The sequence below is a fragment of the Myodes glareolus genome, chromosome 7 (assembly GCF_982192425.1).
Source record: "Myodes glareolus chromosome 7, mMyoGla1.1, whole genome shotgun sequence".
In the NCBI taxonomy this organism is placed as follows: Eukaryota; Metazoa; Chordata; class Mammalia; order Rodentia; family Cricetidae; genus Myodes; species Myodes glareolus.
The window spans coordinates 33,037,889-33,063,372 of record NC_142032.1 but is presented as its reverse complement, the minus strand read 5'-3'; the positions used below and the strand labels follow the sequence as shown (position 1 = coordinate 33,063,372).

At 45.0% G+C, this 25,484-nt stretch overlaps 1 protein-coding gene across 3 annotated transcripts in view; it reads left to right on the top strand.

The window, feature by feature from the left end:
• Window positions 1-25,484, top strand: part of Rcl1 (RNA terminal phosphate cyclase like 1) — a 44,913-nt gene that overhangs the window by 15,378 nt on the left and 4,051 nt on the right. The window contains exons 2-8 of one of the 3 annotated variants that reach the window (XM_048438788.3): window positions 1,049-1,120; window positions 3,215-3,390; window positions 6,151-6,225; window positions 6,706-6,830; window positions 12,526-12,651; window positions 15,648-15,804; window positions 19,747-19,850. In XM_048438788.3, the coding sequence (XP_048294745.1) occupies window positions 1,049-1,120; window positions 3,215-3,390; window positions 6,151-6,225; window positions 6,706-6,830; window positions 12,526-12,651; window positions 15,648-15,804; window positions 19,747-19,850 (835 nt within the window). Of the gene's footprint in view, window positions 1-1,048; window positions 1,121-3,214; window positions 3,391-6,150; window positions 6,226-6,705; window positions 6,831-11,067; window positions 11,291-12,525; window positions 12,652-15,647; window positions 15,805-19,746; window positions 19,851-25,484 lie in introns of those variants that run through there. The other 2 variants (XM_085693763.2, XM_048438789.3) reach the window with 2 other exon arrangements.

Sequence of the window (25,484 nt, the reverse complement as noted above, 5' to 3'; positions counted from 1 at the left end):
CCACCTCCCCAGACCCTCAAATATCTTCAGTAAAAAAAAACAACAACCCCCCTCCCCAAACTGAACTATCAGAAAGAAAGAGAGGGGCAAAAGGGAATTCCTCATCTGTGAAACTAAAGGTGGCCTCTACTTAATCTCTTCCTAGACATTCTGGAGAAAGAACGCGTTAGTTTTAAGATGTTCTGTGCTTTCTATCCTTTCTTCTTCTTTCTAATTACTTTTCAACTGTCATGATAAAGCAGCGTGGCCAGAGCAATTCAGAGTATTTGGGCTTAACAGTTCCAGAGCGGTGAGAGTCTGTTGTCATGGGAGGCATGGCAGCATGCAGCAGACATGGTGGCTAGGGCAGAAAGCTGAGAGCTCACTTGTTGAACTGAGCTGGAAGCAGAGAGCATGAACTAGAAATGGCATAAGTATTTGAACCCTTAAAGCCCTTTGTCAGTGATGTATTTCCTCCAACAAGGCCACACCTCTTAAACCTTGCCAAAACGGGCCGTAAGTGTCCAGATGTCCAAATGCCCAAGAGTATGGATATGAGGGACATTTCTCATTCAGACCACCACATTTGCTGTGCCCCCTTGAGGTTCTTTATAGGTTGGGTAGTTTTGAAGCAGAGTCTCACTATGTTGCCTTGGAGCTCATTGTGTGGATAAAGCTGGCCCTGAACTCTGATCCTTTTGTCTTAGCCTCTCAAGTGCAGGGTTTAAAGTTGTATGCTGTCATACCAGGCTTTTTTTTTTTAATAGGTTCTATGTGGGTAAAATGAGCATTCTATTAGATTGATAGAGTGCTGTGTGTGTGTGTGTGTGTGTGTGTGTGTGTGTGTGTATACCCATATTTGCTGTTCGATGTGAGAGCTGAATTGTTCTCATCAGTTCCCTATCACTGCCTCAGGTTCCTCAACCTATGATTGCTCTGTCAGCCAGTTCCAGAAGTTACCTCAGATGTGACACCGGAAGCAAAGGCTCCTCTTCTCAGGACCTGGATGAGACATGTTCTTTAGAAATGGTGCCTGACAGAAGATTTTATCTTTTTTTTCCCCTCACAGATTTTGAAGCAAGCTTTATAAGACTGTTGGACAAATTAACTAATGGTTCTCGAATTGAAATCAACCAAACGGGTAAGCATCTTCTCTCTGTTCCTAAAAGCCCTTACAAGTACTACATAGGCATTCCTCTGCTTCTCATTTGAATGGTACAAATCCTGGATTATGTTAAAGCCACTTTACTAACCATTTTCTGTTATCTAAGCCATCATTATCATGAATGTTTAGAGAGGACCTTTTGAAACTAACCCAAGAGAGTGCTAAGTGGAGATTGTAAGAAAAGTTCATTATGCTGAATCATTAATATATTAGTTTCAAATGGAAAGACCCAGCGTGTTTATGGTATACACATATACATACATACATATATATGTATGCATACACAATTATACCATAAATACAAGCATAAATGTATGAAATCTCCCAATTCTTAAGAAGCATAATAGAACTAAGGCTGTAGGTTAGTGGTACAGTGCGTGTCTACCTTGCTTAAGGTCCTAGGTTCAATTCTTAACACTGGAAGAAAAGAAATAAGGGAAATACACTTGATTTAGAGGAATGGACAAGTAACCACTTCAGACAAAAGCGAGCATTTAGTTCTTCATATACTTGCCATATATGTAAGCGTTCTGAATTTAGTATGTACAATCATGTTGAATTCTTACAGCAAACTCCCAGATATTCTGTATTGTAGGTACTGAAGTCTTTATTTTAAAAATTTGATTCAAATTTATATAAATAAATTTCAAGAAATTTGACAGTCCCTTCAGCTCCTTCCTCTTCTAGACTTTTCCTTTAGGTAGTCTGTAAATGAAGTATGCACGTTTGTTTCCCAGCCACTCAGATTTGAATAATCACACAAAAGCTATATTAATTATAATACTGTTTAGCCAGTAGCTCAGGCGTATTCCTCGCTAGCTCTTACATCTTAAAATAACCCATTTCTGTTAATCTGTGTATCACTATGAGGCTGTGGCCTATGGTAAGGTTCCAGTATCCTTCTTTGGCAGCTACATGACATCTGTGTGACTCTGCCTACTCTCTCTGTATATCTCTGTTTGGATTTCCTACCTGGCTTTACTCTGCTAACTCATTGGCTGAAGCAGCTTTATTCATTATCCAATAAAAACAACACAGATACATCCTGTGTTGTGATACATCCTGCATCAGCAGTCATGTCACAGTTCAGCAGGACTGTGCTTCTGTTGTTCTGTTGGTCCTACGCTGGGCTCTCTGTTATCGTGGTTTATGGTTTAGCACTTTATTGTATAGATGGGTAGTCGTTATATGACTACCCCCTCTTGATAATCATTTGAGTTCCTTGATAGTTTTTCCTAGAACCATTACCTACATTGAGTAGGAAGTAGGGTAGACACTGGTTGACACCATGAACTATATACCTACATTCCGCAAAGGCTTCTTAACCTTTCCTGGATGTTGACTCTCTTAAGAAAGAAGGCAGATTTGGAGTCACAGGTGGCACTGTACCATGTAGATGTGCTGACCTCTGTCTGCATTCAGCCACACCTACTGGAAAACAGGCCCTGAATGATATGTCTACCTGCGCTTTTCTAGCTGTGCTCCCCTTGATAAATGCTGTGCGAATATTTTTGGATTGTATGAATATGTGAAAAACTGAACTAGGGTAATGATGAAGGTCCACGGACAAAATACTTTGAGATATTTCACTAGTTCATATCACAATAGCTACCACTGATGGTATTCAATATCTCAAGAACCTGGGTTATGTGTGTATTATGTTTGGTAACTGGGGTGAGTGACAGACCTCATTTGAGGGGCGTGTGTAGGATGTAGGCCACAGGTGTGCTGAGACATTGGTCCACAGATGGATGCAGCTAGCATCTGAGAGTACTGGAAGCTTGGTGTCTGTTAGGAGCCTTCTGCGCTCTCCCTGTGACCGTGGCAGCGTACATGGCGTAGGGAGGAGTTTATATATTACTGGTATTAAAGTGTACCCACAGTTCATTATTGCTCAGAGCCTAGGTGGTGGTGAGTCAGCTTTTGACATAAGCTGTGGCCTCTCAGGAATGACATTTGAGGTTCCTGGAGGCCTTGATCAGATTCCCCTCGGAAGTCACTGTGTTTGTTGTCTTGATAATTAATTTTGTTTCCGCTGCATCGTTTGTTCTTTTTTCCTCTCGGTTTAAGGGACAACCTTGTATTACCAGCCTGGCCTCCTGTATGGCGGGGCTGTGGAGCATGACTGCAGTGTTCTCCGTGGCATTGGCTATTACCTCGAGGCTCTGCTTTGCCTGGCTCCATTTATGAAGCACCCATTAAAAATCGTCCTGCGAGGAGTAACCAATGACCAGGTTGACCCTTCGGTGAGTATTGATGTCAAACCATAGTGTGGTTTTGTTTTGTCCGTTGTCACAGCCCAGTTTCTTAGAAGAAAGTCTCTTATAAGTACAGTTTTGTTTCCGCGGGCGTTTCTCTTGCTGCTTGACTTGAGATGCAGAGTTGGCTAACTTACTCGAAGACACAGCTGGATTCAGACCCGTGATCATCAAGATGGAGAGGATGGCTAACACTCAGTTGCCTTTCTCTGTTGTGTCTATGGACCTTCAGAACAGATGCTTGCTGTCTCATCAGGCTTGACATGAAGCATGGCTCCGCTGGCTGCAGTGTGCAAGTCTGGGTAAGGTCGTGTGAGCACTGAGTCTAGAGGGCAGGAAATGACATCTCTGGCTCTGCCACCACATAATCCTGTAATACCTAGGTCTCGACCATTAACTCCAGGACCTTTCACTTAAGTTCCAGGCAGAGTGGACATGAGGGTGGCAAAGGAATGTGTGTGAGTGTTGGTAGTTGTGGGAAATAGCAAGCTTTTCCCTAAGCATGTTAATTTCCCCATAGAAAGGAGGAAAATGGTTTAATACCTAACAATCTAACAATTTTTTTTTTCTGACCATAGTTGTCACACAGTTTATGTTAATGTCTTGTGGGGAGGGAAGGAGTCCACACTTTAGGACCCCTTGCTGACTGGAAGAGGCTTCATACAGTGGACGGCGTGCAGTCGTCACCGAGAGGCATCTGTCGTCTCTGTAGATACAGGCCATGCTGTCTTCTGAGGGCAGCTGCAGGAAAGGAGCAGTTAGTTAATGGTGACTGCTCATGCTTACCCGGGTTCCCACTATGGTCCCATTATGTAATGTGTTTCTGGGCAGTTGAGGACTTATTCCTCAGTCCTGGAAACTCAGCTACATGGACTCTTCACAGGACGCTGACTGCAGGGCACGATCTGCCGTTTTCAGCTGTGGGTGAGAGTGCTCTGTCACCTGTGTAGAATTGAAGTCCGTGCTTCTTGCCGGTCTCCCGCATTGTCCGGAGAGTCTAGGAAATGGTTCCCTTGGCTAAAATAGGTAAACGCCAGCTTGGGACTCCAGCACTGTGCCCTCCCTCAGTTTCATGCCCATTCTGTAACTGCTAATGCTCATAAACACTGATCTAAACAAGATTTAAAAAACACTTCATATATTAGTAATAACAATCAGTTGATGAATTAATTTCCCCAGAAACACTGCTTTAACCTTTACGCAGCCTGCTTAAGCAAATCTGTTCTCATAGAGGATGCTTTATTTTTGCCAGCTATGATGATAATGACCTTGTTACCTGACTAGACAAAAACAGAGGTGCCTGATTTGGGGAAAGAGTAACTTTTCCAGCCTGCGTGATCCTCAGGCATCTACTCTCTTCACCTGTGGCGCTGTTCTCTGCACAAAGAATGGATTTCATGAGTAATTAATTCTTCTTCAAAGAACTCTCATTCTCTTGGGGTGTGTGGCTGGAAACTGGAGGCCAGAAGCTGGCCCGGCAGAGACGTGCAACGTGGAGAGTGTCCCATTCCGATGGCCTTTGCTACTGCAACGTACCTGGGACTAGGTAGCTGGGAAATTAAAACTTTCTTCTCTCTGGAAGCTGGGAAGTTCAAGAGATGGCGCGCTTTGTAATGTGGTGGAGGACATGTGAGAAACTGAACCAAACCTAACCTTGTATCACAAGTTGTTTCAAAGAGAAATAAGCCACTTTCCTGATACTGGCCATTGTCTGTTAATGAAGGCTGCGTCTGATTTACTAAATCGCGTCTAAAAGGGCCTAAAAGTGTTAAAATGACAAATTTCAATGGAAGTTTTGGAGGAGACTGTCAAGATAGGGCAATTAGGGAGAGTTACTACAGGAAGGGAAACAAGCCACTGGATTTTAGGGAAACTCTGGAATAGACTAATGTTTAGGTTTGCATAAAGGCACTATATAGTTTCCCACAAGGACACGTTTCTTAGGATGTCTCCCATTGTTAAGTGATGCGTGCCTCTTAGATTTGTGGATGTCTTTAGCGTTAACATTTAATTAAATTAGCTAACCTTTAATAGTTTTGCTGGATTCTGCCCCTGCACACCTGGTCCATTCTAAATGTGTTCCTAGGCCTTCTACAACTTTCTACTTCTGACCACTTGTCTTCTGCTCTTGGAGCCTCATTGGAGGATAACTGTATTGAATCAGCCTGTTACACTGTGGCGTCTTGGAGATAGCAAGGCTTGATACCTGTCTTAGAGAAAGGAATTTAAACTGTGTTATTTTTGACCGGGATCATGTAGCTCATCAGAGGCTGAGCTTGGGACCAGGACTAGGGCTTCTTCTGGTTTCTTCTGCTACCACCCTTGCCTCCTCTCATAGTGCATCCTCCCCAGGCCCTTTGGATATGGAATAGATAACAATAATTGGCAAAATCCTGCTGTGAACTGTCAGTGCTTTTGTAAGTAGTCTTCCTAGTCTGCCTAAGCCCTCTCCATGTGCGGTGAGCACCTGTGTCAGAATTCTTAGGTCTCAACATTAAGGAGTTCATTTGGTTTACTCTGACCTGAGAGACAACGGCTCTAAGAGTTAAAAAGAGTATGCATATATATTGGGAAAAGATTAATATATTAATGTTACGATAATATTTATTAATAAACTAATGCCATGTGATACAGATCCCAGTTTGTTTTCTGTGTGAGTCACAGCTCTCTTGAGTTTTGTTTGCTTCTTGAATTCCTATGTACACGTTCAAAATTTAATTAAAAATTCTTCTTTGAAATAATTTGTAGGTTGATGTTCTTAAAGCAACAGCACTCCCTCTGTTGAAACAGTTTGGGATTGATGGAGAGTCATTTGAGCTAAAGGTAAGAGTGTGTGAGCTGCTGGCTGTATATACCTAAGATATACTTTTTTATTTAACTATTTGGAAGAAACATGTGCCATATTTCAGATCATCATATATCATGATGATTTACAGGAGTGATGCTTTGAACCTTGAACTGAAAGAAACCCTTTAATAATGGCACCCTTTAATAATGACAATAGTAGCCAGTGGTCACATGATACTTACTCTGTAGTAGGTGCTGTTATAAACACTTTACATATACTGAGCCCTTCACACCACACCACAGCTCTTGGTTAGCCGAGGACTGGAACTGCATGGAGTCTTTCCCTTTGCCTCTTTTGTCTGAATCACCCTGGTATAATTTGTGTCCTGGAGTTCCTGAGAAACCTTGGTATCTTTGAAGCACAGTGGGGATGATTTAACCTTCCTGGGTTTGGTGTCGGGAAGCCACGTTTTCTGTGTCATCACTGTCCCATGTGCCTCTCATTGTTCTGTGCAGATCTTGCGACGGGGAATGCCTCCTGGAGGAGGAGGCGAAGTGCTTTTCTCATGCCCAGTAAGGAAGGTCCTGAAGCCTGTTCAGCTCACAGACCCAGGGAAGATCAAGCGTATCAGAGGGATGGCGTATCCTTGCGTGGGATCCTAAGTCTTCTCTTGCCTCGTGGAGTGAACAACTCCACTTGTTTGCACTATTTGCATCTTAGACAACAATCTCATAAAAGCCAGGGGATCCGGGACGATGGAGTGGCCACTTGTCTGGACGAGGATTGGAGGGGGGGGGGGGCTGGAATCATAGCACTCTGTTCTGTTGTGAAGTGCTTCTTCTGTGTCCTATGGGGGAAGATGACTTTATGCACCTCAGTGTTAAACTTCAGAATGTTTCAGTTAACTGTATCCTGCTTTGCAGATGAGGGAAACTGTGGTATAAAAGCTTTGTTTTGCTAATAATGTCACATAGCTAATTGGCACATCTGGGATTTAAACCTTGTCAGTAACCCCAGGCTTTTAACCTCTGCATTTTTTTCCTGGAGAAAAGCAGGGACATTTGAAAGAGTCTTAGAGGATGGAGGCTTGTGAAGTAGGTAGGGCAAGAAAGGGGGCTGCTTCAGTGAGAAAAGGGAGCCTTTGCAGAGGAAGTGGCACTCTGGGGCATGGCTAGCAAAGCAGGCCAGCAGGACTTGGGGTGGTCAGTGGCCATTGATGAACACAGTGGGGTATGAATTGAGCAGGAGCTGGTGAAGAAGTGAGGGCCATTTTCAGCAGTTGGCCTTTATTTAAAACTAATTTTCATCTGGAGAACAAATTTGCATATTAGGAGGACAACTTCAGCGGTCATGTAAGAACTTAGGTGGAATATTTGGAGAGTATGGTTGTGGAGGAAAATCACCTAATGGCAGCCACTGAGTGGTAGTGGTGACAGAAGTATTGTGCCCTCCAGCAAAGATGGGCGAGAGCTGCTGCTGAGAGACTGTAGATAGAGGGAGAGCACGTGGCACACAGAAGAAGATCGGCATCATTGGGAAGGGCTCTGGTGCTTCTCACCGAGGCTTGCAGGTAGGGGTGTTTGCTTTGACAGTAGCTACAGCAGGGTGGATTGGGGCGAGGGTGAGTTCCATGTTCCACGTGCTCAATTTGATGGCTCCAGTGAAATAAGTCTAGAAAGGACAATGGAATTGAGGATCTGTAACTCTGGGGCAAGATGACGGCTAGAAGTGAATGCTTTGAAGTCAGCAGTCATGAAGAAGGCGGAGAGGAGACTGGAACCCCAGGAGGCGGCAGAACTGGAAAGTAAAGACTGGACCTCCTGGAAGCCCAAGCCAGCACCTACTAAGGCGCTGTGGAGTCAGTCTTGGCAGGGAAAAACTGAAGGCCTGGAAAGAGCTTTTCTTTAGAGGTGATGGAGGCGGAAGACACGCGACCTGTTCTGGGCTGTGGGGGGACAGGGAAGCAGCTGTGTTAGAGAAGTTCTGTGTAGATATCCACAGGAAAGATGGGGGTGGGGGGGCTCGGTGAAGAGAGCATGCAGGGTACACTCCCTTTAAAGACAGGCCGTGCCCAGGCAAGTGGCTTAGGCTGTGAAGCGCTTGCCTTGCAAACATGACCCGAGTTTGGGTCCCCAGCTGTTGTAGTGGCCTGTGGATAGCTCTGCTACTGGGAAAGCAGATAGAGGCTCACCGGGTGTAGCTGGTTGTTTCACTTTTTGGCTCATTGCTCCTTCGGGAGGCCCACCACTCAGCTCCCAGATAAATACATTGAGTCTTACTCTGTGACTTGCTCTGTAGCTGGTGACTGGTCTCAGAAATCTTCTTCTTTTCTCACTCCTAGATCTCTCTTCCCAGATATCTCCTTTTTATTCTCTCTGCCTGCCAGCCCTGCCCATCCTTTCTCTGGCCTAGGTACTGGCCGTTCAGCTCTTTGTTAGAGAGAGCAACCTGGTGTTTTAGACAAAGTAACACAGCTTCACAGAGTTGGACAAATGCAACATAAATAATGCAACACATCTTTGCTTCATTAAAATAAATGTTCCACGGCATAAACAAATGTAACACATCTTCAAATAATATTCCACAATACCCAGGGCTTGCTAGCCAGCCAGCCTGTCCTAATTAAGGAGCCCAGGGTTAATGAGTCTGGTCAGCTCCCAGTAGAGCTTTATGGATGGGATTGGAAGGGAGTTTTGGATAAGTTTCAGGTTAAGTTAAAGGGGGAATGTGGTGGTGTTCCTGAGGTTGTCCTCTGGCCTCCACATGTATGAGTACACACATGAGCACTGCTACAGAAGCAAACTAGAAAGGTTGTTCATGATTTGAGCATTTTGTAGGCTGGAAAAAGTGCATTTAGGTGAGGGGAGTCTGGGGCAAAGTGACAAGATGATTCGGATCCCAGGGGTGGGACTTAGTGGTTCTCCTGCTCGCTGCTGCTCCCCGATTCGTTAAGGTTGACTCGTGCACCAGGCCTGTTCTGTCTACCGCATGGGATGTGCAGTGTAAGGACTGCAGGTGTAGGGAAGCTGTTGGTAGGTGGTGGCTTCTCTTGTTCATAGGGTGCATGTTCACGTTTACAAGCACACAGTAGGCTTTGTTCAAGGTAGAACTTTGTGGAGGTGGGTAGGGAGGGTTGGGATGAGTTTTCAAATTGAGATGTGCTGAATTGAGGCCAAAGACGGGACAGGGACAGGGTTGGAATAAAGGTGTGACAGGAACGGCAAAGGTTTGCTGTCACAGGGTGGGGTGAAGACTGAAGATGAGAAGAAGACATGGGGAGCAGCCACAAGGGTTCAGATGAAGGTGAAGTTTTTTCATGATGGCAGCCTGGCAGGAGATGCCGATGAGCAAGAGGACCTGTTTCCTCCAGGGATGCGAGCGCTTGGCAGAGTGGGTGGGTAGCGCAAGATGATGGTGGAGGGGCAAGGTGAAGCAGTTGCCAGGATGGGCATCACTTAGTAAGGTGGCAGAACCCACACTGTTCTGGAGAAGGCAGAGGTCAAGGGGTTGGAAGCCTGAGATTGAAGGTCAGGTCTGGCGGACATAAGTGCGCCTGCTTTAAAGAACAAGGGATCGAATGGAAGAAAACTGTTGGTGTTTTGTCTCGGGAAGTGGTAACAGTGGAACTTTGTCCTCCCTGACTTTCCCTGCTAATGTCCTTTGAACCTTCCCCATGTGGAGTCAGACAGGACATAACTTGTGAGGTGCCACGTCCCTCCCTCCTGAGTGAAGCAGGGACAGAACTCCTAACCTGGCACAGATCTGCCCGTGGAAGCACTCCTGGCACCCTGGGTCACATCCCTGTCTAGACCAAACTCTGTAGCCCCCAGTTATCTGAACTGTCATTTACCAAGCCCCTCAAAGCAATACAGGCTTGCTTTCCTACCTTGCCTGTTTCAGAACCTGAGGAAAAGCTGTAGTTAATTCTGCGGGTTTTGCTTCTGTGTTCTGTGTTCTGGTTCTGGCTTGGACTGAGCGCCTCCTTGTTCTCGCATTGGGAGAACTGTGGTTTTAACTGATACCCCCTCATCTTCCTACCTCCAGCCCCCAGTGCTGCTTTTCCCTCTTTGAGGTCCATGACTAAGTAGACAGGTCCTGGGAAGGAGCTGCTGGTGGCCCGCAGCTGTGACTACAGAGTAGTCCCCTTTTATTGGCTGCCTTCCACCCACTCTGACAGGAGAGAGGCCACTCGCTTTCTCTCTGTTTCATGCTGCTGATCCAGAGCTCATGGTTCAGTGTGGAGGAGTTAGGTACAGAAGCTCGAGAACAGGCAGGAGAGCCTGGTGGGTTGGGAGGACAGGCAGAGCCGGGGAGGTTGGGATTTGTGACACAATCTGACCATTTCTCCTCTTAGTAGAGAAGCTAGTTTGAGTCTTTTGGGCTGTTTTTCTTTCACACACCATGTGCCACACATGTATGTACATGCAGTACAGCCCAAACACAGCTTCCACTTGTCCTCTGTTTTCCCTGTCTTTGTGAGGGGAAGGGGAAGCTGGTGTGTTTTTGGTTTTTGTAGTCAGATCTCTTTAGCTCTGAGCAAGTGTCTCTCTTGGTTCTACATCCCAAGGGCATACCCTGTAGTAAGTGCAAGAGCTAGGACTTGAGGCCCTGGCACAGGGTTGACTTGAGCATACAATAAGGAAAGAGCTTTGGGATCCATGAGTGTCCTGGGGTTGTCTCGGGGTGAGGACATCTTCTGAGCTGTCCTAGGGAGAGGGTAGGCTCAGATTCCAAAACGGTGGCACCCTCTCAGTCCAGAGGCTGTGACATCTAAAGTGTTTGTCTAAACTGTCCAAAGTGCATTCTGGACAGGGACATGGTGATGAAACTGGGCTCTTTGTGTACTGAAAAGTCCCTTTTTCTGCTCTTTCCCTATTTTGGATTTGTCCTTTGAATCAAGTCAAATATTTATTGAGTGTTTCTGAGTACAAAAGTGGAACTGTGGAGAGTTGTGTGGGATACGGCAGTAAAGCCCCTGCCCTCATGCAGCAAGGACAAGATGTGTCTGAAGGGAAACGTGGTACGTTCAAGTCGGGTGCTGGCTGGAGGGCTGCACGCAGGAGGCATCTGTGGACCAAAGAGTGATGGAAGGCAGTTCAGGTGAAGGCAGCGTGGGTGGAGATAGGCGGCAGTTCCAGTCTGGGGGTGAGCAGGCTGGAGAGGCTGGACAGCAGCATCCAAGAGGGCTGCTCTTTAGCAGTGTTCAGACCCAAACAAGGAGAGGAGCTGGCGACAGGCCAGGCCCCATGCAAACATTTGTTTCTTAGTTCTAATGAAAATTGAGTGTCTTATTGATGATAATTATTGAATAGCTTTTTGGGAATGGGCAGATCACACTGTGCTGGAGTCCATATGGGTTATCATGGTGGTGGGAAGACAGCGTGGTTTTGTTCTTATTGCTTAGTCCTGCACCTGTATCTATATATCAGCTCTAGAGAGGATACACCACACCTTGGAAGCAGGGTCAGGGAGACTCTGTCTCTGTTACAAAGTTTTAATTTGAGTTTATGGGTCCACATTCTCAAGCACTGACCCTTTCTGCTAATTTCTTCCTCCATATCTGGAGTTCCTTGTAGGAAGCAGGGTAGTAGTTTTCTCCAGAGAGCAGCAAGTAGAGGCCCCTCTGTCTTCACAGATGCAGTAACATGTGGTCTTTCAAACAGCAGACTCCTTGTCTTTCACTGTCTCTCTATCCCCTCTGTTGACATCCTGGGCAGTGGGCTGGGATTGACCCAGGGTCACCCCAGTCTGGTATCTGGCCTGACCTTATGTTCCTAGAGAGGCTTCTTATAGCACTCTGGCTACACAGAGATACCAGAGTGTCCTCTGGTCTCTACAGGGAGCCTGGCTGTGGTTTGAAGAAGCAGACATTGTCACACTGTAGAGTGGAACAGTTACAGAGAAAGGGTTGTTCAGAAGTCAGGGTTGGGCTGTGGGAGCTGACTTTTCCCAAATAGATTTATTTGGTTTTTCAAGACAGGATTCTCTGTGTAGTCCTGGCTGTCCTGGAGCTCACTCTGTAGACCAGACAGATTTTCAACTCAAGAGATCCATTTGCCTCTGCCTCCTGAGTGCCAGGATCAAAGGCGTGCACTACCACCATCTGACTTGACTCTATACTTTTTGTTATAGGCATCTAGATTCTTTTTCATCATGACTTTTAACCATTTTTTTTTATAATAATGGAAAATTGAGTGATGGAACTATTAAGCTAAATAATAATAGTTGGACGATAATGGAATTGTAAATCCAGCATGACACACCCTTTAGACTTCCGGCCTGCTTCCCTCTGCTCCGTCATCCAAGTATCATGACTTCCTTAACCCTGGCTGCAGGTACTCAGTGCGCGTATCCCCTCAGATGGCAAACCGGATTGTGGACTCTGCCAGGAGCGTCCTCAACAAGTTCATACCTGACATCTATATCTACACAGACCACATGAAAGGCGTTAACTCTGGGAAGTAAGTGCATTTTAAAAGAGGTTTCCAAGGGAGAAAGCTGCACCACTCCTTTCTGGGTTTTATTTATGTTTTTTTCACCTCACATTTTATTGGTTTGAATCTAAAGTTTTCAGGTTTCTCTCCCGAAAATAAAAAACATTGGAATCTACAATTATCTACTTGGGTTAAGAAGTCGCTTTTCTTCTAAGGGGCAGCACGGTTGGTCCTCACAGCTGTCTGAGGTGGGGGGGGGATGAGTGTGAGTGAGCAGTCTGGCCTTCACACAGCCCAGTGGAAAGTGATGGTGTCAGAGGTTAGGGCTGGAAGGCTGTGTACACAGAGCTGGCCCTTCCCCCTGGGGGTGGAAGGTCATTGACACTTCTATACCTTTTGTTATTCAACCACCAGAACATTCTTCATTTACACATTGAGTGTAATGGTGTATCCCAGGATAACTGTAAGCATTATATTTAAAGAGACTGTATGTGTTCTATCATTGTGTCTAGCACTCAGTGCATATGACAGAAATGGTAACTCCTAATGTTGGCCTTTTCTTTCTGCCTTCTACCTTAGCTGTCGGTCTGGAATTGATGGGTCAGTTCTGTTTTGGAGGGGATTGGGAGGACTGGGGAAAGATACATGGTAGCGAAGCTCTCTGAGTGTTCCATGATAATCTGTCTCAGATCTCTTGCTTTACTAGAGTGAGTAGGAAGGAAACAGTGCAGGCCTGGAGGCCATGCTGTCTGCCACCAGCTATAGTATAGTTTTTTATGGTGTCATTGACCCACCTGACCTGGTTAGTGTCATTTTCTGTGAGTAGCAGCCATCCATATAGATCAGGCTATGGACATAATGTTCATTAGCTTCAAAGTCCATTTAAAAAGTTATGTATAGGGCTGGAGAGATGGCTCAGTGGTTAAGAGCATTGCCTGCTCTTCCAAAGGTCCTGAGTTCAATTCCCGGCAATCACATGGTGGCTCACAACCATCTGTAATGAAGTCTGGTGCCGTCTTCTGGCTTGCAGACATACACACAGACAGAATATTGTATGCATAATAAATAAATAAATAAATATTTTAAAAAAGGTTATGTATAAGGGCTGGAGAGATGGCTCAGCGGTTAAGAGCATTGCCTGTTCTTCCAAAGGTCCTGAGTTCAATTCCCAGCAACCACATGGTGGCTCACAACCATCTGTAATGAGACCTGGTGCCCTCTTCTGGACTGAAGAAAGAATACTGTATACATAATAAGCAAATAAATAAATATTTTAAAAAAGTTATGTATAAAAGCAATATGTGACTTTCATTTATGTTTAGTCTTTAAATCCCAAATTACTGATCATAAATCATTGTTAAATGATGTCTGTATTGCCCCAATCTGACCAAGTGATGGAGCCACACAGGAAAGAAGGGTCATTACAATGTAGTGTTTAAGGCCTGGAGCCCTGGGAACCAGCACCTCTTGGTAACCTCTGTTAGTACTTAGACCAGCATGCACATTGTCCCAGTGTGGTACATTTTGACTTACATAGCCATTACATTAAAAAAAAAAAAAAGAAGTAATAAATTATTTTTTCTGTGTTGGGAAGCTGAGCTTTGCAGACTGCCAATGCGATCCTCAGTGATGCCGTGTGCCTGCTGCCACCATGCCAGATGTGTAGTTTTTCCTTGTCACTCAGGCGTCTTGTGTGTTGCACTAGAATATTATATGTGTCTCTAATGATGAGTGATGTTTGTTAAATATGAGTCAGATACTCTAGAACCTTAGCTTTGGTAGGTGGTACTAACCTTTGACTAAGTAGATAATTGTTTTCAAGAAGTTAAAAACTGGGCAATAGAATTCTTCCACATAGGAAGTTGGTATGGTGCATGCAGAGCATCATTAGCCAGCTTTAGTGGTGCATGTCTATAATCCTAGTCTTCCTTGCAGGCTAAGACAACAGGCTTATGAATTTCAGGCCAGCTGGGGGCTACATAGTGAAATACTGTCTCTAAAAAGAAAAATGAATAAATATAATTATTCTAGTTTTTCTGGAATCATTTTGGCCAGTGTTGTGGACATAGAAGACATTTTGAGAACAGCGTGTTGCAGTTGTGTATGGACTGTGCCATTGAGAAGCTATTTGAGGGGTGTGTTTACTTTGCAATGGACAAAGTACATTTGAGCATCAAATCTGGCAGATTTGTGGAGAGGTGCTTCTTTTTCTTGTTTACTGATTGGTTATTTATTTATTTTCCTTTCTTCTGACTAAATTTGTTGTCATTGTTTTGTGAGGACAGAGTTTCAGGCGCTTTCCCAGCATACTTCTCGTTCCTGGCTGTGAAAGCTTCCCTCGGGTGCTTGCTTGTTGGGTGCGTGAGTAAGTCAGCTGTGGTTCTGAACAAGACGATTAGGTTTTAGCTGATGTATTATAGAAACCACGGCAGAGACCACAGTGCCAGCTCATTGACTATGGTTAGATAAATTCTCAGTTTAGTGCTGTCTCCAGACAAAAGTGCAAAGGTGGAACTCCTTTTATCCTTTCTGATATTTCTCAGGCTTGAAGGCAGATGGTTGTTGTAAGTTCTGAATGGGCTCTGTAGTTCAGGGTTGAACAGAAACTGGAGAACTTCCTTAGACTCTGGAATCTGTAAGGCCTGCATTTGAGACTTACCTTTGTCACTTTTGAACAGAGTGGACCTGGTTCAGGCTGCTTATTCCCAGCATATTCTCATTTGTAAAATGAAGGCAGTGGTAACCTCAAGAAGACTGAAATAGCCCTGGTGCATGCTTAGTACCTAGAAGCCTGTTGATATCACATTCTGTGATCATTATAAACACATTGAGAATCTTTGCGAAGGGCAGGGAGGGAGAAAATACGAGATTGGAAGACTAATTGGAAATGCAAACTTGCCTCTTACCTTGGTTCTGCTTTGTGCGCCTCAATAGTCTTATTTCTTTAATGAAGAAGGCATACCCGTCTCTGTATGCTGCCATGTGTGCCTTTACTTACTCAGTGTCTGCCTTTGAATCACTAGGTCTCCAGGCTTTGGACTGTCACTGGTGGCAGAGACTACCAACGGTACCTTCCTGAGCGCTGAACTGGCCTCTAATCCCCAGGGCCAGGGAGCAGCAGTGCTTCCTGAGGACCTCGGCAGGAACTGTGCGAAGCTGCTGCTTGAAGAAATCTACAGGGTATGCCCCTGCCTCTGCAGATGCGGGGAAAGGAGCGATCTGAAGAAGGGAGTGGATGTCTTTATAGCCTTTTTATTCTTCTAAGCATGTACACTAGCGAGCTAACCTGTGCTTGTGCTCTAGGTGTTTAGAATGAACATCGAATTAGTCCATGAGCAGAGATCTGTTGGGACATAGAACAAATAGGTTTTAATGGAGACAGGAGAGAAATGGAGCAGTCAGAAAAGGGAGCGAAGTTCAGTAGAACATAGAAGCAGGTGAAGTGAGATCGAGACCGGTACACTGACTTCTCATTCTCTCTCCCTCTCGCTCTATCCTCATCTGTTTTATTTTATGTGTGTGAGTGTCCTGCCTATATGAGTATATGTGTACCACATACATACCTGTGCCTGCAGAGGCCAGAAGAGGTTGTCACAACACACGACTCTGAACCACTGTGTGGGTATTGTGGTTAATCTTGGTTCTCTGCAAGAGTAGCAAGTGTTCTTAACCACCATGCCACCTCTTTAGCCCTGGGAGTCTTCTCTCTTTATGCCCCCCCCTTCCCCTGCACATGCACCAATCATTCTTATGGACTCACCTTCAGATTTGTCAAGGTAGAAATCTGGATTTGTACATGGATAATTTGCAGTATTTCTAGAGTACTGAAGACCATCTAGAGAAGAGCCAGGCTGTCACAGCATGGAGGAGGCTGTGTGAGACCTGGGCAGTGGAAAAGAGAGACTTCAGCCAGTTACTGTTAGGCATCTGCAGTTCTCCGGGTAGGATGCAGCGCATTCTTCATGGCCACAAACTGTTGATCACAGGCACAGTAAACACAGTGAGCACACACTGCACTCTGCCATGTCTGAGGTGACTGAAAGTAAGGAGGAGGTTGTGGGGGAAGAGATGATGCTGGAAAAGGAAAATGTTTCTAAGGGAGCACATTAGGGGTACAGTCCCCAGAATGACCACACAGTAGAGGATTGTTTAACATTGCAGTTGCTCACCTGAGCCAAGCCTGGCATTGAAACCTGCTCAGTGGTCATGTGACAATGTCTGCGTTCTCACAGTGGCATCAGGGAGACTGAACTGTTTCAGAGTTAAGTAAGCACTGGTCCTAAGTGGCTGTTTCCAACCTAATTAAAGCTGGGAGTGTCTCCTGGTGTACCTGAAGAGCATGGCATAGCCTTGTACTTGCTGCTGGGAGCAGGGGAGACAGGAAGTAAGGGCCTCCTCAAGACATGGCCTGTCAGGAGTCTTGTGTAGCCAGGTCTGGTGCAGGTTTTTGTTTTGTTTTGTGCCACATCAGCTTATTTGATGACAGATTTAGCATTGGTTTCGAAAGGCAAGTGATAATTAGATGTTTGTGGGCAAGTAATGGAGCCATCGATTCACCAGTTACTTAAATCATGGTTTTATTAAATGTTCTGTCTGTATTTTGGGTTGGGTAAAAGTATGGGGATAGGTGTCTGTCTCTAAAGTACTTGTTGGCTTGTCTAGGTCTTTATTTCCTGACCTCGTGGCTGATTTGTCCTCTCGCTGTGAGGACACTTCTGTCCCTTCTAGTAGACTGTGGGAGAATGAAAACCCTTGTGTTCCAGAGAAGTTCGCAGGTGCCCATGGGCACAGCTGGAGTTTGGGTTTTATATCTCATTAATAGCAGACTCAAGCCCTGGGGTAAAAGCATGGCCGACCAGTTCCAGGAGGAAAACATACGTCTCAGATTAGATATTGGATTCTTATCTTTAATTGAGATCTTTTAAAAGCCATTATTTGCTTTGTTTTAGTCACCAAGAAAACTTTGTGTGACTGTCTCTAGTCTTTAGTAAAAGGATGAAAATACTTAATGCTTTTTTGACTAATTCTCTGTACGTCTGTGGTGCGACATATAGGTGATAAAAAACCCTCCCATCTGAAGATGCTTTTTTTTTTTTTACATCAGAATTGTGAGGCTCTGACCCAGCTCCTTCTGCCTGTGGGTTACCATGCCCTGCTGGTTCTGTCCTGTTCTGTCCACCACCCTGCTTTCTTTCCGCCTCACCTCACTTCGCATTCCCATGGGAGCTGCTGTCCTTGTCTTCAGAGGGGCGGTCTTTTCCACATCCTCCTCAGCCTCCCTCTCTGAGTCTGTTTCTCCCTCCAAACTTAAGCTTGTTCTCTTTCTGTCTGTGAGCAGAGCCCCTATGCTGACTGCTTACCTTCCTGGAATACAATGGTATTTGTGAGCAGTTAGAAAAGCCCCACGTCAGGTACTGCTCACCTCTCTTTATCCTGAGATTGCATGTGTCTCTGTAGAGCCTGGCCTCTTCCCATTGGCTGTGAGCCATTCCACCATACTGCTCTTCTCTTCTCTCCAAGGCCTGCCTATCCCTCCAGGCCGTTTCAAATGCCTGCTCCCCAAAGCCTGCTTCTGTTGTTGGGCAAGTAACACCCTTATCTGTGCCCTCACATCTTGTAGCCCGCCACCACCCCTCCTTCCATGGTATCCTGTACATGGACCCTGACATATTTACTGTATTAAGATCTTTCTCCGGTACCTAATCCAAGTCAGCTGAGGATGGTGCAATAGCAGCTTGGCCTAGGAAGCAGACGGAAGAGAAAAGTTTAATTTTAGTCAGGCTCAGGAAAATGGAACAAGAGCCGTGTACCAATTAGTTCTGTTCATCAGATTTCCTGTTTTGCATGGAAAAGGAGCTATTGTCCTAAAAGTTCGCTGAATGAAATGAAAAATGATTCTTGTTCTTTATTAACTTGAGCGGGATGGGTTTTCTTTTTCTTTTTTTTTTAATATTTATTTATTATGTATACAATAGTCTGTCTGTGTGTATGCCTGCAGGCCAGAAGAGGGCACCAGACCTCATTACAGATGGTTGTGAGCCACCATGTGGTTGCTGGGAATTGAACTCAGGACCTTTGGAAGAGCAGGCAATGCTCTTAACCTCTGAGCCATCTCTCCAGCCCGGGATGGGTTTTCAAAAGGCCTACTAACCTGGGAGTGACAGCCCAAGGACTGTTCGCTGCTAGGAGTTAGTGCACTCCCTGCCCTGCGTGGTGTAAACCAAAAAGGAAGGGCAGACCCACCCTGTAAGTGTGTCTGGCTGGCTTCCTGTTGTACTCAGGGTCTAAGTAGTAAGTCATAATCTCAAACTGGATTTTTTTTTTTAAGATATGTAAGAGGGTTAGGTATTTTATGACATTCGCTTGTACTCTGTAAGGTTGTATATAAGTTGATGTTGTTACAGTTTCACTAGAAAGAACAATCAGGAATAAAGGCTTTTTTAAAAAAGATATTTGTTTAAACAACAGCTCAGACTACATGGTTGGAAATAAAGAATGGAAAAAGGAAGCCACCTCAATAGTTATCCTTCAGGATAAAAATTTTGAAGGTTTTTGTGTTTGCCTATGCTTGGAAGAAAAACAAACAAAAAAACGAAGGGTCTCTTGGGGAGTAATAAGAAGAGGTGTTCTGACTGTGATCCTTGGCAGTGCAAGGCTTGAGAAGAGTTAGCGAGCAGTTAAGAGCAGATGGGCTGAGTGCTGGGGGACCTCAAAGATGGTGCTCTTATGTGTGCTTGACTGCCCTTGGCCACACTCAGTAAGCACAGGTCTGCCTAACCCCTCAGAGCAGCTATACCGGTCCTCGACCTGTACACACCCTTTTCACTCAGTAAGATGATGCCCTCTGATCCAGTCATGAAGGAAGAGTTTCATAGATGTATGCCTGGGAGCGTTGATTTCTCGTGTGTTGTGTTTTCTGCTGTTACTTGGTTTAGCTGTGAGTGTAACCTCAAGTTGGTGCTAGAACAGTTGTTCTGAGGAGGCCCCTGTTCTGTTTGAACTTCAGTTCACTATTCTGGAACCTCTGGTGTTCTGAGTGTCTCTGCCTTCCTCTCTCTCTGCCTGTTGGGTCCCCTTTCTGGTTTGTACTATGATTAATCATTAGAGTGTTTGTGTTTACAGGGCGGATGTGTGGACTCGACCAACCAAAGTCTGGTTCTGCTGCTCATGACTCTCGGACAGCAGGACGTTTCCAAAGTGCTGCTGGGACCACTCTCCCCCTACACGTAAGCTGTTTTCACTTGCCCTTGTTGTTCTGTTGAGTTTGATCTTTTTCACTGCACAGAATGACAAGGTGTGGTGTGTGTAGCCTGTGACCACAGCAGTGTACCTGCTTGTATTGATCTTTAACCAGCCACACTTGTGACTGTTTGCCTGCTGGTGTCTGTTTAGTCACACGTGGGCTTGGGCCCCCTTCTTCCATGACAGCTGTTGTCCTCATGTTGCCTAAGCTGTATCAGATATATACTGGGCGGATTTTGTGTCTGTGCTTGATGTTCTGTTAATATTTTGGAGATAAACTTTTATGTAGCTTGAAGTTTCCAGTCCCGTCTTTCCAATGGCGCTCTTACTGTGGCAAATGGCCCATTTTTCCAGTGATGTAACATATTAGCTGGCTGGGAGAGATAAATTCATAGGAATGTTACCAAACCAGTTGGGAAGTTACAGAGGTGAGTTCAGGCAGTTGGATATTAGCAGAAATTAACTGCTAAGGTATAAAAATTTGCACACTCCGAGAATAGTAGCTAGCCAGAAGACTCAACTGTCAGAGCTCAAAGCGAAAGAAGTGTTTCTAGTCAGGAATAAAGGAGCAGGTTTAGGAACAGGCTGTGTGTGTGTGTGTGTGCGCGCGCGTGCATGCACATGTACTTACATGCTTACAGATTTAGATAGCTGTGTGGTCAGCTAGGGTGGTAAATTGGGGGGTGCGGGTAGATCTGAGACTGAACTGTCCTTTTTCGGTTATCATGGTACCGATGCTGTATATCTGAAAGGTACAGTACTGTGATAACTGAAGAATGATGGTGCCATCACGTTGGGGGCGGGGCTTTGGGAACTGGAAGCTTGAGAGAGATTCTTTTACTTTTCGAGTTGGCAGTGTAAGTTTTTGGAACAGAAGATGAGAGAGAATACACTGTGTTAGCAGCAGGGGAGACTGGTGAGCAGGACCTGAAAAGCCGCACATTATCTCCTGATAATGTGTGTAAAGTGTTTCACAGGCCAGGAAACCTAGAGTTGAGCAATCTGAGGGGCACGTTAACTTTAGTAGTCAGCATTGCTCAAAGAGAATGGCACTGGGGCATTCAGAGAGGAGATCGGAGGCGAGCACATCACCCTGTGCAGGATTTGCCTCCCATCAGGCTGCCTGAAGCATGGTGGTGGTGTGAGCATCCTGGGCTGTCAGCTTCTCAGCTGCTCAGTGCTGTCTTCAGCTTCTGCCCCAGGGCAGCGGAGGCCTTGTGGCTCTCCGGAGACAGCAAGAGGCACTGTCACCAAAATGTATGTGGTCCAGGGCTTGGGCCTTGGCAAAACATCATGTGAACATGGAATATATGTTTTTATCTTTTTGTTTTATTGATGGTTTTTTAAGAAGTTGTTTCTGGGGAGTGATTCTGTTTGGCTCTGGGGCCTTGTGTAATCTTTTAATGTCGGCAGCCTCCCTGGAGACGGCTAGGATGTGACTGTTCCCTCCTCACTATGTCCTTCACCACATAATCCTGTCAGATTTCCTTTTTTCTTTCAGAAACCTAAAATTACTGCAGCTCCTGGGAAAACAGTAGTCTGCTCTGAGTGGAGCTTTAAAAGAGTAGACCAGATGGGAGCATTCTGTGCCTGAAGATTTGGGCCTGAGGCTTGGCCACATGCTCCTCCCAGGGGCTTTTCACAGGATGGGAAAGTGCACCACAAACCCTCCCCCCACACGCATACCCCACCTACTCCAAGCACTTTAGGTGTAAGCAAGCACAGACAAAGGGAAGGGAGTTATGTTCAGAAAAGACATTCTGTGCTTGGGACCTTTTGTCCTTAATCTTGTGGAAAGCTCCAGTATCTCAGAAAGATGAAGGTGAGCATGGGCCCTTACAGGCATAATTGCCTGGATCTGTTAATGGGACAATCTCCATGACTCATCGTGGGGATGGGGGAGTACCATGTGCATTTTATTGTGCCATTAAAGCCATAGTAATACACTTTTTGAACCTTGCTTTCCTCAAGGAACGCAGAAAGAAGAGAATTTGGGGAAAAAAATGTGTATTTCTTCTGGCAGTTTGTGTGTGTTTGATTCACAGTAGTAGTGTCTTAAGTGCCATCTTTTTTTTTTCTTGAGAAATATTGATTTTATTGAACTATACATTTTTCTCTGCTCCCCTCCCTTCCTCTGCCCTCCCCTTCAACCCTCTCCCATGCTCCCAGTTTACTCAGGAGATCTTGTCTTTTTCTATGTACATGTAGATTAGAGCCTTGTATGTATCTCTTGGGGTTATCATTGTTGTCTAGGTTCTCTGGGATTGATTGTGTTTCGTGGGCTGGTTTTCTTTGCTTTATGTTTAAAAACCACTTATGAGTGAGTACATGTGATAATTGTCTTTCTGGTTCTGGGTTACTGTTTTTTAGCTCCATCCATTTGCCTGCAAAATTCAAGATGTCACTGTTTTTTTCTGCTATGTAGTACTCCATTGTGTAAATGTGCCACATTTTCCTTATCCATTTTTTGGTTGAGGGACATTTAGGTTGTTTCCAGATTCTGGCTATGACAAACAATGCTGCTATGAACATAGTTGAGCACATGTCCTTGTGGCACGATTGAGCATCCTTTGGATATATACCCAAAAGTGATATTGCTGGGTCTTGAGGAAGGTTGTTTCCTAATTTTCTGAGAAATCGCCACACTGATATCCAAAGGGGCTGTACCAGCTTGCATTCCCACCAGCAATGCAGAAGTGTTCCCTTTACGCTACAACCTCTCCAGCATAAGTTGTCATCAGTGTTTTTGATCTTGGCTATTCTTACAGAGGTAAGATGGAATCTCAGAGTAGTTTTGATTTGCCTTTCTCTGGTGACTAAGGATATTGAGCATTTCCTTAAGTGTTTTTCAGCCATTTTAGATTTCTCTGTTGAGAGTTCTCTGAGCACCAGGACTAAGAATGTTTTCTCTCTGTGTTCAGGCCCTTGTTGTGAAGTCAGGGGAGCTGTGTCCCTCCCTGCCCTGCTTTCCGTATGGCTAGAAGAGGTTGCTATTTCCATCCCTTTGTACTATTTGAGAAAATAGTCTACATGTTTGAAAAGTCTAGATGTTTAAACTTTTTGAGGCCAGATATTTTTTCTCAGTAGAATAAATACTATTGGATATAATAGACTTGTGAAGGAAATTTCTCTTTTGAATTTGAATATTGTTGGCTTCTAGTTGGTGACAGTGTTTCTACCCTGTACCCATAAGCTTAATTTATAGTTTAGGGAGAAATTATACTTTATCTAAAAGTTGAAGTTACATCAACAAATATATATATATATGTAATCAATCAATCATCAGGTGTCTTAGAATGCTCAGAAATCGAGACAGAAGGTCAGAGCTAGGCTTCGGCAGTCTCTGCATAGGCCTTGGAGTCCGACCTGTCTGGACTTAAGTTCTGTCTGTGCCACGCAGCCCCCAGGAAGGCCGATGTTGAGCATCTCCCAACCTCTGTCGATAACGTGGATGGTCGGGTGCTTAGCAGCATTCATTGCACCGCCTGAGGAGCTCATCCCACCTGGACCCCCCCTTGTCTCATCCCAGTTCGTTCCCCCATCATGTCACTTTGGGCACCAGGAGGTAAAATCAGCTGTCCATTAGCTACCGAGCTATAAATCTTTTACTTTTGAGATTGCAATTGACTCCTAGTCATACTTCTTCACAAACTGTCCATTCTTATTTATTCCTTCCCAGAATCGTTCAGGTAATGTTTGCTTAACAGATGTAGTGTTTACTGTGAGCAGAACACTTGTTTGATTGGTTTTTATTTTTATTCTTTTCTGTTTCTGGTACTAGAGAGCAAACCCGGTATTATATGCTGTTCAGCCAAGCAAGTGCTCTGCCACTCAGCCAGAGCCTCAACCTCCCAATAATTTTTTTAAAACTACTTCTTTACTTCCTTTATTTTTTTGAGATTGTAATAGAATTACATCATTCCCTTTCCTGCCTCCAAACTCTCCCATATATGGTTCTTTGCTCTCTTTATTCATGGCCTCTTTTTCCATTAATTGTTACATACATGAATGTGCACACACTATTCCTAAATACGTAAGTGTAGTCTGTTCAGTCTGTATAATGTTACTTGTATATCTGTCTTCAGAGCTGACCATTGGTACTGGTACTGGATGTGTCTGCCCTTCCCTGGGGAAGACTCTTTGTCCTGTTCTCAGCATTCCGTAGTGCTGCTTCCCTTACCACTGTTATCTCGTGTAAGCTGGGATCCCATCCACTGTCTCCAGCTTCTGCCACATCTTAGCCCATGCCCCTTTAAACTGTAGTAAAGACTTCTTTCTTTTAGGTATGGGAGTGCTGAAGTGCAAAAGCCTTTTTAAACCTCGGCTGCTCAGGGCTTCTTGCTCATGCAGCTAAGCACACCTGTGTCACAGTCTCCTGATTATTGGCTTTGCTGCCTGCTGGGAGTCCCTGCACCATCCTGTCACACTTCTAATATATCAGCCTTAGGATGTGTTTACATTACAGTAAAATAAAATGGCACCTGCTTGTGCAGAGTGGTTGGCTAAACTCAGCCAGGGTTCCTGTGTGCCAGTGGTACAGCCAACCTGGTTCTGTTTCCTGTTGCCTCTAACTGAGCTTAATAACGTCATTCTCTGAGTAGAGCTTAAATGTTGTTGGCATCAAACACACCACTGATCTCAAAAGCTTCTGTGTACTGACTGCAGGGGACCATGGGAAGCAGTCTTTCCTCCTCTCAGATCTTGTCCCTCAGGCTCTAGGAGAACCCTTACACCTAACATGTCGCTGAAGCCAACTCTAACCCCCATCTAGGTTCGAGCAACCTGCTGGATATGTGGAGCTGGAGGCAGAATTTTCTGTTGTGTCTCTAGCGAGTGGCCAACCTGTCGCTGCTCCCTTTCTTTGTGCTTCCCCAGGGCACTTGGAAGGGCTGTGTCTGAGTCTGTCCAGTCCTGCTTGTCGGGATTCTCTGGGCAGATGGTCCTTACCTGTTGACAGTGGCAGTGGGAACAACCAACCTTTGGAAATCTACAGAGACAATTATCTCTGCTTCCAGCATTCTCTGAAACCTACTTGTCAGATAGACTGTGAGTCTTTCATAGAAAAGTCTTGTTTGTTTTGATAGTGAATCACTTAGTTCTGGGGGGAAAATGTCATTGCAGGTCATAGGTCCAGTTGTCAAGTGAAGAATTAGATTCTTCATTTGAAAGTTGTATAAAACTACAGTTGCCCAGATTGGCTTACCTATAAGAAAAGCTACTCCTTGATCTTAGGTCAGCTTTCCCTTTGTCAAGGAAGCTGTTTGGATTTAATACCATCCCTGGTTATTTTTCAACTTCATTTTTGCTTTTGAATATCCCAGCTACAGAAGATGTGGGGAGGAGGCTGGAGATGAGAGAAAGACATTCTGGTACATAGCTCAACCCCATCTGGTGCAGCCTTCCTCAGATAGCTTCAACAGTTGGCAGAAGACCATGTAGAAAGCCCAAACAGCCTTTGCTTTTCTTAACTGTTCCAAAAGCTACAAATCCCTCAGGACCGCGCACACACACACAGGCCCACACACTCAGTCCTGCATCCTGCCCACCCTCCAAGACACCAGGCAAGCTGAAGTCCTCAGGAGTTCTGCCAGCTTGTGAGGGCGTCTGGTTTGTTTGAG